General features: G+C 43.4%; 1 protein-coding gene across 1 annotated transcript in view; it reads right to left on the minus strand.

The window, feature by feature from the left end:
- LOC138299178 (complement C4-B-like) overlaps nt 1-13,564 on the minus strand; it is a 541,079-nt gene that overhangs the window by 454,352 nt on the left and 73,163 nt on the right. The window contains exon 3 of the mRNA XM_069237273.1: nt 3,688-3,868. Coding sequence (XP_069093374.1) covers nt 3,688-3,868 — 181 coding nt within the window. The remainder of the gene's footprint in view (nt 1-3,687; nt 3,869-13,564) is intronic.

A 13,564-nucleotide genomic window follows, 5' to 3' on the forward strand; every position in this document is an offset into this window, starting at 1 on the left:
GTCAGGTCCTGGGTGCAGCAGGTAGGATTTGGTGCCTTTTCTTAATGCAGCAAGTCCACAGTTCTCGTGCCTTGGAACTTCTTTGAGCTAGTCTTCTTTGTGTCCTTTGAATCTACTTTCTTGGTCCAGGAGTGCCCACTAAATACTGAATTTATTGGGCATTTTAGGGGGAACTTGGTAGTGTCCAATGTCCAATACATGAATACTCATTAATATTGGACATTGGGTGGCTACACCCACTATAGTGACCACTTCCTGTGGGAAGTGTCACTTCCCTAAACCTAATTGGCTATTTTCCTTCCATCTAAGATGGGGGAAAAAGACACGGAGGGTCCACTTTGCAGGCAACACCTTAGGGGTGGTGCATGCCAGGTGGGGCCACTCCTCCTACCCTTTGTGGGGTTCCCCGCCTTTGCGCCCACCAAAAGTGGGGATTTGCAAAGGGGGAGTCCATCTGCTGCTAGCAGGAGGCTTGGGAGTCAAGTTTCAAGGGCAGTAAACCCTTTGAAGCTCACTGCCAGGGCAGTGCACACTCCTGAGGGAGGGGGTGTTAGCTCCTCCACCCAAGAAGGGCATTGTTTTACAAACTAGAGAGACAGGGCTCTTCCCCAAGGTTTGTATATTGGTTGTCTGGAGGTGACAGGCTGGATAGAACCAGTTAGCAACCATGCCAGGCTAGTTAGCTTTTGCAGGGGACACCTGTAAGGTGACCCCTGGGTACATTTAGGGATAAATTCAATACTGGTACCAGTTTGGATTTATCATTATGCGTTGTTTGATACCAAACAACCCAGGATTCAGACTGGCTATCGTGTAGATGGGAAACTCGTGTTGACCATGGTCCAGCACATGTATTAAAATGACTGCTCTGTTCACTCACTATGTCCCAGGTTTGGCAAGGACAAAAGTGGGGGCATATTGCTCATGCAGCAATGCCCTCACATATAGTATGGAGCACCTTGCCTTAGGGCTGTAAGGCCTGACAGAGGGGTGTCTTACCCATAGTAAATGCAGTGCATGGTGAACAGGGCACACAGGTAGTGTTCCATGTCGAGTTTGTGTTTTAGTTTTGCACCAGGACACCCAGCCTGCTATGGCAGTGCTGGGTGCATCTGGATGCACAATCAGTGCTGCTGCCCTCAGGGGCCTACCCCTAGTACACCATGCCCTGGGCGCATAGGTGCCCACTTACTAGGGACTTATAGTAGTAGCTAAGGGTGAATCCTACTGTGCCAACGTATCACAACAGTTTTAGGGAAAGAGCTCTGGCCAGGGAACCTGGTTAGCAGGGGTGCTGGGCACTACTACTTCTAGGCTACATCAAACATCAAGCAAAAATTGGGGGATAACCATGTCAAAAAGAGGCCATTTCTCACACCACAGAGGAAACTGAATCCGACTGCCGACAAGACCTTCCCGGGGCGAAACTCTGGATTTCACTTGCCCAGAGCTCTTTGCATCAAAATATACTGCCCCACATTGACCGCCAACACGAAGTCTGGTGGGGACTAGGACTTAATCGGGCCACCATCAACGAGCCGTTCTGTGGATCCAGCCTGCAACCTGATCTGTTGCTGAAATATTTTCCCCCAAAAAAAGTCTTAGGGCCTTATTTAGAGTTTTGCAGAGGAGTTACTATGTCGAAAAATGATAGATGTCCTGTCCACCGTATTACAAGTTTCATAGTCTATAATGGAATTGTAGTACGGCAGACAGGATATCCATCATGTTTGTGATGGAGTACCGCCCTCCACCAAACTTTAAATCAGACCCTAAGTCAGAAGGTAAACTCTCCACCAGACCAAACCTTGTCCCTGCATGTGACATGCGCTCCATCGGTCTAGATACCCGCGGTTTGGCACTTTGCACTTTTTGATGCTAAAAACCTCTAAAACTTTGAAAAATTATATTTCTAGGTCCTTTGATATGATTTATGTCATTTTAAAGTCTAATTGCTTATTAAAATGTCTTCTATTTTTATACATTGGAGTGGGTTATTTATTGTGTTGTGTTTTCTACTGATTAATGTTTTATGATATTGACAAATGCTTTACTAATTTCGCCTAAATTAAGCCTCTCAGCTACCGAAGGTTGAGCACAGGGTTAAATTACTGAATTGAAACTGGACCTATAAAGGAATAGTGTCATTATTACTATAAGAGTGTTAGGTCCACTAATAATCCACATTCTCACAGTGCCCAGTTTGTGTAAATTTAACAACTTCCTTGTTCTGAAACACTGAGCCATATCAAACGTAATGACCATGATAATTACTGTGCCACGAGAGCTAAAGCCATCAAGAATATAGGCCCTCATTATGACCCTGACGGTCACTAGACCGCTAGGGTCATGGCCAAAGGTATGGTCCGACTGCAACATTATGACCGTGGCGGAGCTGCCACGGTCCAACCGCCGACACCGCCAGGCTGCCGCCAGCTTGCAGCCTGGTGGTCCCGGCGGTTGTAGTTCTCCAGGGCAGTGCTGCAAGCAGTGCTGTCCTGGGGATTTAGAGTCCCCATCCGCCAGCCTGTCAATGGCAGTAAACTCTGCCATGGAAAGGCTGGTGGAATGGGGGCTCGGGGGTCCCTGGGGGCCCCATCGCACATTCCACTGCCCGCGTTAAGGACAGTGGAATACGCGACGTGTGCTGCTGCACCCGCTGCACCACCACATTGCTGCCGGTTCTATTAGGAGCCTGCTGCAATGTTAAGGCCCTGTTCCCCGCTGGACTGGCAGGCGAAAATACTGTTTCCGCCCACCGTCCCAGTGGGGAAGCCATAATAGGGCCGCTGAGGTTCAAGCACTGTGTTTCCAGCAGCATTAGCATACCATAGTTTTGGTCTCAAATGAAATAAAAGCCCATCAATAATGTATTAGAGAGCTGTCTTTCTCGCAATAATGAAGAAAGCCCAACCATACATAATACTGTGTCAGAGGCCAATGTCAAATAGACAGCGGAAGCAAATGAGGAGAATGCATAGCATTGAAACAATCGTGCCCTGGTGACATGATGCAATCTCACAACCCTAACTTAAACACTACAGAACACAAAGTTATTGCTGGATAGATCCCTTGCAGCATTAAGCGGACACTAAGCAGGACTCTCACCTATGTGTTCAATGGCATCCTTATCCAGGTTGATGTCTGCACATGCAAGGCTATGTTTAAGGGCTGATGCAGACTTCTGCAGTCAATAAATGAACTTAATCCCTACCGATACTTACTAAACCACCAAACCATCTACCTTCCAAATGAAATGTGACACAGGAATCTTACTTAGCCCTTAATCAGTCCATGCCAGCCTTCTGGTTGCAGGTGTTGGTGGCTGTTATATAACATCCCAGTAGAAAAATTTGATCTGTTGATCCATAAAACACACTCAATTTGCACATACAGAAATGAAAGGTAAACACAGATCTCCATGTTAGAAGAATTAGAAGCAGTTTATCATAGGGAGTTGGTTGACACTTGACCCTCTCTCTCTTTGAACAAACAGAAAATGCTACAAGTAAAACATTGTAAAGGCCTCTTCATTGGTGATTATGCAGCATAAATCCTCAAAGGTTATCTAGGGCGCTGCAGCACCTCCTGCACCCCTAGTTTCAGCACCACAAGGCCCGTAAAAAAATCAATTAATATGGATCAAAACCTTCAAAGGAAAGGATTTATTCAAAGAGAACCACTTACCCTCCTGGGCGGGTGTATAGATGGGTTTTTCCGTCTGGATGAACAGGTACCCCCTCTTGGTGGAGAGCAGGATAGGAACCTTTTTGGCTTTCGGAAACACAGGGCCTACAGCAACTAGTTGGATATATTTTTTCTTCTTCAGAATATCAAGTTCGCAAGTTTTCATCTGCTGGGATGTGATCTGTGAGAGGAGAGGTCAGAAACTGTCAGATGCTGTTGACAACTGGAACAAGTATGTTGTCGAACCTTAGCCATTACATTGTGCTGAGAGAACCTGTGCTATCAGACCCTTCAAGCTACCAAGCCTAGTAGAGCATGGCTCCTTGTAAGGTAATTTACTTGGTTGCACACCCACATGAGAATTCTGTGCAGTCCATGTAAGGCAGTTTCATATGCCGAAGATGTATTGTCATGATGCCGCTTTGTGGATATAAGGGCTCCCCACAACGGAAACGCCTCATTTAAGCTACTGCTCTGTATGTAGGGCACCTAAGTTTCAAACCTCACTGCAAAAAGGGCAGACAGTAGAGCAGTTATTGCATGGGATGGTCTTCCTCGTAAACTGGCTACACTGAACAATAGGGGCGTCAGTTGGTACAGGGCGATAAAGGAGCTGCCACACTGCCTGCGGCAAGGTTCTGCTTACCCATGGCAAGACGTCCTCTTAGGGGGGGGTAGAAAAACTCCATGGAATGGCTCAACCATGCTCCCTCACCAGCCTGTTGATGTGAAAAACTCAGAAGCCCAGAAGGATCAGTTAGACCTTATTTAAGAAGAAAACTCCTAATAGTCTGCAACATGCTGACGGATTCATAGGATGTATGCTAGCGGACCACTGACACAGTTTCGAGGTAAACAATATCGTTTGACACAAATATCGTTTGACACAAATATCATGTAAAAAATATTGTTTACCAAAATATAATGTCCTTATACGTATAATGGTAAGTATAAAAATATTGGAAATAAAATATCATTTAACACTAATATTGCCCAAAGACATACACAAATATTTTTTTAAAGATATATATATATCTTAAAAAACTATATATATATATATGTATATATGTATATATATATATATATATATATAGATTAAAGTCGTAATTCTTCAATAATTTAGTATATAACACTATTATAATGTAAATTAAAATTACATAAATGGCACTAATACTTAACACTAAATATAATAATGTTTACTTATATAAATATACAAACACACATGTATATGTGTATGCTTTTTTATATGTATGTAACAATTATAAAAAATATATACTTTAAATGATATTCAAATTATTTTGTTAAATAATACTACTATGAAAAGCACATATATGCATATATGTATATATATATATATATGCATATATATATATATATATATAGAGAGAGAGAGAGAGAGCGAGAGAGAGAACCTCATTTCCATAGGAAAAGCATTTTTTTCTTTTTCCTAATAACTTTGGTGCCGTTTGACAAGTCTTCATGAAAGTTTCCAAAGTAGTGTGGCAGTCAATGCAGCTGCTGTCTGGAAAGTTTCAGAATAATTTGTCAAGCGGGGGCTGAGAAAAAGGGCGGTCCCAAAACCGGTTTCCTCATAAAATTTCCCATAGGGATTTTGAACACAACTACAGCCCGAACCAGTAAACGGAATTACACCAAATTTGGGAGAAAGCTAGATCTTGGTCCAGAAAGAGTGCTTTTTGTAATTTGGTGTAAATCTGTCCAGTAGTTTTTAAGCAATTTGAAAAAAAAGATTTATGTATATCTAGGGGCGCGGAGGGACCACGGATCTGACCAATCTCATGGTGAGATCTGATTGGGTGCCATTGCTTCAACCAGAAAGTGGTGGCAGACATTTTAGGACTTGGGACTGGCCCGAGTCCCAAGATAAATGCCACAAAAAACACAAGGGGGCGGGGTAGGAATATCCTAACCCCCTAGGCTTAATGGTGGTTGAGCGCAATGCAGTCTCCCACTAGATGTGGGGAGCTGGCTCAGGCCACGGTGGACATGGGGCTCCCCCCGCATCCCCCAACAAAGACATGGAGGTGTCTGGGGATAACTTTGAGGGGGGCATTGTTCCCCCTTTCCCTAATAAATTCACCAGGTCCTGGGGGATCGGTTTACCGGGCCCAAAAATGGCCTAGTGAGGGGGGCTGCAGGTTGGGTGCCTTTGGGGGTTGGGGGAAGTTGGCCACAGGGACTGCCTACAGGTGTAGGTTGGCTGCAGGCAGAGGGTTGGCTGCAGGCCAGGCCCTGTGGCCAACCCCACACCACCCACATCCTAAGGCCGTGTGCAGGGTTGGCTGAATGCGAAGAAGTTGGCATGTACAGCAGTGGTTGGATAAACCTATGGTATATAAATATTAATTCACGTTTAAAAAAAAACTGAAATTCACTAAAAAAAACATAGGTGACGGAGGTTATAGTTAGGAAACAGCATTAATAACCATAGAAATTCACTAAAAAAACAAAAATTACAGACACATTAGAAATGGAATTAAAAAACCTTTGAAATTCACTAAAAAAACAAAAGTTACAATGACATGAAAGGTTCACATTTTACACACACAAAACCATAGAAATTCACCAATTATAGTTATTTACCTCAAGTAACTATAACTTGTGCCTTGCCTTGCTAATTACCCCACATATTACATTAGTCATGACATCATTGTTAATATAAGTGCAATACTTGCAATGAAATTATCGATGAGAAAACTGTGCATGGTGGGCGTCCAAACCATGGAAACATTGACACAGAAATTGCTGATAGTCAGCAGCAGCTGAACCGTACTGTACAGACCGAGCATCAACAAGCAGAAGCAAATTGACAAACATTTCATCAAGCCATTCAGATTCTAGTGGCAGCAGACAAGAAACATCAAGTACCCAGTGAACTGCTGGCCAACTTGATTGCCGTCTCCCATGTCCATCCCAAAATATCCCTGACCCTCTTCTAAAAGTTTACTCATTACTCCAACGCATGGCCCACTATATATTGTTACAGTTTCAAATGGGCAGCCTGAAATGCAGCCTGGAGAAAGAGCAAGATATGAAGTGAGTATCAATGGTGTCACCACTGCGGGCTCAGTCAATAGTGGGTGCCTACAAAAAAGAAGGCACGTCCCAACTTGTGTAGGCCTCAGACAGAGGGCCCTGAAATTTCTTAAAAGAAATCCTAAAGAACTTCACAAGTTGAAATAAAATACCTATTACATGCTCACTGAAATACTACTTCATCTACCCTGGCCATTTGTGTTAGAAATTGACATCCTTTTCCTCTTTGTCCTCCAAAACTATCCCTTCATATTGCCACTTACATGTTTTGCTGGTTTGCAGGCTCGAATCAGCGCTTTTCTATGGGTGGGTAAGCCCCGCGTTTCGTTTGAGAAGTGTCATACTATTGGGTCAACCAGTTGGTCCCCATTAATGACTAAGCTATACAGGGACCGGGGTGATCCACCAACAGGTTGTAACTAAAGTTCATTAATCCACAATCAAATGGCTTACCAAAATAACAGAGCCAACACGGCTGTGGCTGTTAGATGGGACTTAATAGGCATTTCTACTCTCAGAGATGTCTGGGTAGGCAGTCATTTAAGATCATTCCATGAGTTGGCCGCAGACTTGCACCTTCAAGATCTATAATTTTATTAGCATCTGCAGGTAAGACACACCCTGGATTCTTATTGAATTACACTAATTACAGTCCCAGAATACCATCCCCTAGAGATGCCTCCCTTTGGAAGGGAGGCATCTCAAAGTTATGTATATGCCTGGTAATCCACTCACCGTACCCTCTACTACCTCAGAGAGAGAGGTGAGAGGCAGATCTGGGAGCCCTTGAAGATGATGAGTGGACTGAGGCTAAAATGGCAACTAGTCTGTTGACGATATCTATGCAATTTTGCTTCTTTCAATTCAAATACTTTCATAAATTTTACTACTCTCCCCCTCGACTCTGGTGTATGGGACATGCCATCAGCTCTGACTGCCTTCGATGTGAATCCTCCCCGGGCACTTTCTATCACACTATCTAGGAATGCCCAGTTATCCAAAGTGATTGGCAAGCTGTGAACAGAGTCCTGGGAAGTGCTGTGGGCAGACACCTGGAGTTCAACCCCAAACGTTTCCTTCTAGACGAAAGGGACAACACAGGGGGGCATCACAGCACTCTAGCCCTAGTGGCTATGGATCATTTAGGAGCAAAGAAAGATGTAGTGCACCACAGGCAAGATGCCCGTGCCCTCTCCATTATTCAATGTTCTAGAGGAATGTATCACTTGAGGAACAGGTGTATATAACCCGTGGGGCACATAAAAGTATCTTAAAATATGCCACCCCTGGACACAGGTCAGCGCAGCTCTGGGATAAGCCTGGAACATTGGTCAGTATTGCACCTTATGGGAATCAGAATTGTGTCACTGATTTATATAAAATTGATACATGGGGAAGGATCTCATCGGCCTATGTCACATGTTTATTTTTTACTTTGTTGCTTTAAAATCAACAAAAATACTCATAAGTGAAGAAATTGACATCCTCCAATGTGTGGAATTATGGTTGCTCACATAGCAATTCTTTTAACATGTGGTGCTACCAACTGAAATCAAAACAAGCCAAGCTTCTAACTGCATGTCCCAACTACTCAGGCAAGTATATCCACTCCTTCAAATCAAGCAAATATAAACCCAACCCATCAATGGGCTAGTAGAGTGATAGAGATGCTGCAAACAGCCACAAGTATTAATGGGAACAATTGGGCAAAAGTATTACCACTTATATTGTTTGCACGTCACAGTACGCCATAAATCTTCCCTTATTTCAAGTTGCAGTTTGTCAGATAACCACTGATTACTCCAGATGACATCTTAGAGGAGTGGACAAAGGAAGATTGTTTATTTTGTTGAGTATGTGTGAGCTTTATGATAAAGATTGCAAGCAACCTGAGAGATCATTGCAGCCAACCTTCAAATAGTTTCAAAGATCTAGAAACTGTACTACAATGTGGGGAACCATTTACTATAGATTACTCCAGGAGATAAAGTGCTTGCATTGTTACATGCCTCAGAAAGCAAACTACTAGCCCAATGAGAATGACTATATACGAAATAACTGAAGTAGTCGTACTGGTCACATACTGTGTAGCAAAACTGGACCACAACTATCAATTTAAGTATAGAACAAAATTGTAAAGAAATGGGACAACTCCCACTACTACCACAGAAGACAAAATGCTTCCCATCTAAATTGATGGATCTTGGGCAACAACAGTAACCACTAATAACAGTGAAATGAGAGATTTAGATAAGCTAATTGAAACAGTAGGAAGCTATTTCACACATCCTTGTAAAACATCATAAGCTGAACACAACACAATACTGTGATAAAGGTATGGCAAGACACTGAGGAAGAGGTGGAAACTATACTTTCCATGGACCTCCTGAGAGCAAGTTGCTCCCTCCCATGGTGCTAGTACCCAAACTGGATGTATCTTCTTGTGTTGTCCACCTTAGGCCCAGAATAGACAAGCTGATAGAGAAACTAAGGAAAGCTATCCATATTAGTACCATTGATCTAACCAACGACTATTGCCAGATGCCTCTAAGACAAGATGTTTGTCATAAAACTACAGTATTGACCCACAGAGACTTTTCTCAATTTAAAGTACTTTCCTTTTGGCTGCATGGAGCACAGGCAACCTTCTAGAGACTGATGGACCAACTCCACTGATCTTACAACTTCTTTTCATCTGTATATCTAGATGACATTATTATATTTACCTCAATCGGGCCTCCTCGTTTACATTGCCTAAGATTTGTTCTTTCCACTCTCCACTCCAAGGGTTTAACTACTAACTCCAGTAAATATAATCTAGCCACCACACAAGTGAGCTGTCTGGGATATCCTTTTGTAAGTGGGACCATTTGTCCTAGGGTTGATAAAGTTGCATTCCCATAGTCAATTCCAACCCCCTCTACAAAATGCAACAAAAGATCGTTCCTGGGTACTGCTGCCTATTATTGTCGTTTCAGCCAGCCGTTTTCTGACTTAGCAGTCTCCCTATTATACTGTAAAGAAAATGTATCCCAGTAGAGACACCGAGATCCACATCAAGTAAAATCCTGTAAGGAACTAATGGAATCTTTGTCCTCAGAAATTGTTCTCGGCTGCCTTCCCATTCTCCTACAGACTGACAACTCTGGAACAGGGCTGAGGGCAAAACTGCTGCAAACTTTGAAGATGAAGTTGACCCTATTTTACATGTACGTAACCTTAGACAAGCATTGGCAAAGCCAACAGATCTCAGCTATGCAAGAGCTATTAGCTTTGCCAATGTGTTTTAGCCATGTTGTACACCATGTGGGGGAGTGTGGTGTGGAGTATTATAGAGTGGAATGGTGAAGAGCAGAGTAGAGTGTTGTAGAGTGGAGTGGCAGAGAGTTTTGTGTATTGGAATGGCATAGTGTGGAGCTGCATAGAGTGGCATACATTGGAGTGACATAGAATAGAGTAGACTGCTGAACAGTGCATTGGCTTAGAGGTTTACAGGGTATAGTGGTGCAGAGTGCAGTTGCATTGACTGCAGTGGCATTGAATTTAGCAGCATACAATCCAGCGTTGTAGAATGCAGTTGAGTAGGCTAGATGTGAGAAAGTAGCCTCTTTCTAGCATGGTTACCCCTATTTTTGGACCGTTTGTCAGTGTGTTTGACTGTGTCACTGGGATCCTGCTAAGAAGGACCCCAGTACTTATGGCTTTTGGCCTGTTTGTCAGTGTGTGTGGCTGTGTCACTGGGATCCTGCTAACCAGGACCTCAGTGCTTATGCTCTCTTCCCTTTAACTTTAGTTATTGGATACTGTTAACACAGTATCCCACTCATAATTGGCATACTGGTGTCCCTTGTAAGTCCCTAGTATATGGTACCTGGGTACCCAGGGCATTAGGGTTCCTGGGGGTTCCTAGGGGCTGCAGCATTACTTTTGCCACCCATAGGAAGCCCATGCAAAGGCTTCTACAGGACTGCCAAAACAGCCTGTGTGAAATAGTGCATGCACCCTTTCAATGCCATTTACACTGCACCAGGACACTTATAAGTTGACTATATGTCAGGCCTTCCAACCCTGAAGGCTAGGTGCAAAGTACCTGTGTGTGAGGGCACCCCTGCACTAGCAGAGGTGCCCCCACATCATCTAGGACCATTTTCTCAGACTTTGTGAGTGCAGGGACGCCATTTTACACGTGCACTGGACATAGGTCAATACCTATGTCCAGCTTCACAATGGTAATTCCAGATATGGCCATATAAGGTGTCTAACATCTGGGAATCATACCTCAATACTGATTCTAGAATTGGTTATACAATTCCATGCACTCGGGGGAGCTCCACAGTGGACCCCCAGTACTGCCATACCAGCCTTCTGAGGTTTTCCAGGCAGCCCCAGCTGCTGCCACCTCACAGACAGGTTTCTGTCCTCCTGTTGCTCAAGCAGCGAACAAAGCATTTCCTTTGGGAGAGGGATGTTACGCCCTTCCCCTTTGGAAATGGGTGTTACAGGCATGGGAGGAGTAGCCTCCCAGAGCCTCTGGAAATTCTTTGAAGGGCACAGATGGTGCCCTCCTTGCATAATCCAGTCTACACCAGTTCAGGGACCTCCAGTCCCTGCTGTGGCGCGAAACTAAACAAAGGGAAGGGGAGTGACCACTCTACTGTCCATAACCACCCCAGAGGTGGTGCCCAGAGCTCAACCAAAGTGTCCCAGGTTTTTGCCATCTTGGATTTCAAGGTGGTGGGGCACTCTGGGAGCATCAGAGTGGCCAGTGCCAGAAGGTGACGTAAGAGCCCTCCCCTGATAGGTGCTTACCTGTGTAGCTGACCAATCCCCCTTTCAGGGCTATTTAGGGTCTCTCCTTTCCGCAGATTTGGATTGCAAGACTCCAGCGGAATCCTCTGCATCCTTTAATTCACCTTCTACCGATGAAACTGCATCTGGACCCTCCAGGAACTCCACAAACTGCAACAAAGAAGCAAAGATGACTTCTGCAACATTGAATCTTCAGCTCCTGCCAGAAACTGCAACTGTTTCCAGGTTGTGCATCCTCAGATGACTGCCCGTCTTCAGCCTGCACCAGAAGAACAAAGGTGGCCTGCATTCCTTCTCCTGACGAAGTGTGTGGATCCAGCAACAAGGGTGGTGGATGGAAGTGGTCCCGATGGTACCGATGGTCCTAAGGTTCTGCTGTCCAACTTTGGTAGAGGTAAAAGCTTGCCTCCCCAAGCAAGACAGTACTCCCTTGCACCGTGTTTTTTTCAGTTGCCAAGGCTTGTGTGAGACCTTCCATGGAGTTCTTCATGCCCAGCACTCCTTCTTGCGATGCACAGCTTCCTGAGTGGTTCTCCGGAAGCGTGGGATCCCTTTGTGTAGTGTTACATGGGCCTCCATTTGCACCTTCTTTGTTCCCGTGCTGTGGGACTCCGGTGCATGCTGCCTGGTCTGAGTTGCTGAGAGCCCTCTCTGTCTCCCCCTCCTGGGTAGAGGCTACCAGGTCCCTCCTGGTCCCGGGCAGTGCCATTTTCTGCTAACCACGAGCTTTGCGTGTGCCAAGGCTTAACAGAGTGCAATCTTCCAACCGGCGTGGGACATCATCTGCACCAACCAGGAACCCACATCCGTCTTCTTGGGTAAGTATTTTGATAAATAACTTGGTATACCAACGTGTAAGGTGCATGTTCACTTGTGCAAATGTTGGTGCAAAATATCATGTTTATTCTATTAAAATCAATTGTTTTTGTTTTATCAAGCTAGGAAGAATAAAAGGCTGCCAGGATTTGAATCTGCCCCCATGAGGTCAAACATGGAGGAATTAGTTCACTGAGCTGTCACATCCAGCATGAATACTCAAACCTAGCTACAGAACAATGGGGCACTGTGCACATTGGGGATTTAACAGTGGGTAATGCAGGAAAAGGGAGAGGTGGGAGAAAGAATATAGCTTTGAGGGGAGCGGTAACAATAGCGAAGATCGTAAAGGGTGCTCGGGAGAGCCTTATGAAGACGGCTGGAGCAGGGATGGGAACAGAAAAAACAGCAGTAAATGTACTACACCACAGGCTTGAGTAGCTCGTGCAACACACATGCCCTCTCACTGGTACTGCAATGCACTCCCATAGAAAATAATGTAAACAAGTACTTAAAATAAGATCCAATAGAAACTAATGTCACTTAAAAAATATATAAATATTTCGACATTAATGTAAAATATATTATATATGTGTATGTGTATGTGTATAGATACACACATATATAATGTAATAGTAAATGTAATTGAAAATAATTGAAACTTTTGTTAAAAAAATGAAAATAATCAATAATCATATTCAATTCAGATCAATATAATTTAATACATAATAAATCAAAATAAAAATGTTACTGAAGAATGGATTCTTTTAATTATTTTTTAGAATGAATATTTACAAATTAAATACAAATATTTATTGTTAATTAAATATTTAGTACACACTTATTGTAATGAACTAGTGTGCGGTAACATTTTATTTCATTAGTTCTACATTTTTAATACATATTTAATTTATTGTACACTAATATTTCAGAATGCTAGTATTTTACATACTTTAAAAAAAAAAAAAAAAAAATTCCTTATACTTCACCATAAGAACAGCTCCAGCACAGTAGTGGAGATCTCCACCTACGTGCGAAAAGTTACCAGTAGCAACTTTACACGTGTAAATCCTGTCATCGGAGGCTCTAACAGGGGTTGAAGACATGTAAGAGTGTGTGCACACCTTTTTTTAAATCTTTGCGTAAAAATGATGACAAGCAAAAATGTCTAAAGTTACACATATGTGTAAAAACA

This window comes from Pleurodeles waltl, chromosome 6 (genome assembly GCF_031143425.1).
Source record: "Pleurodeles waltl isolate 20211129_DDA chromosome 6, aPleWal1.hap1.20221129, whole genome shotgun sequence".
Classification (NCBI taxonomy): Eukaryota; Metazoa; Chordata; class Amphibia; order Caudata; family Salamandridae; genus Pleurodeles; species Pleurodeles waltl.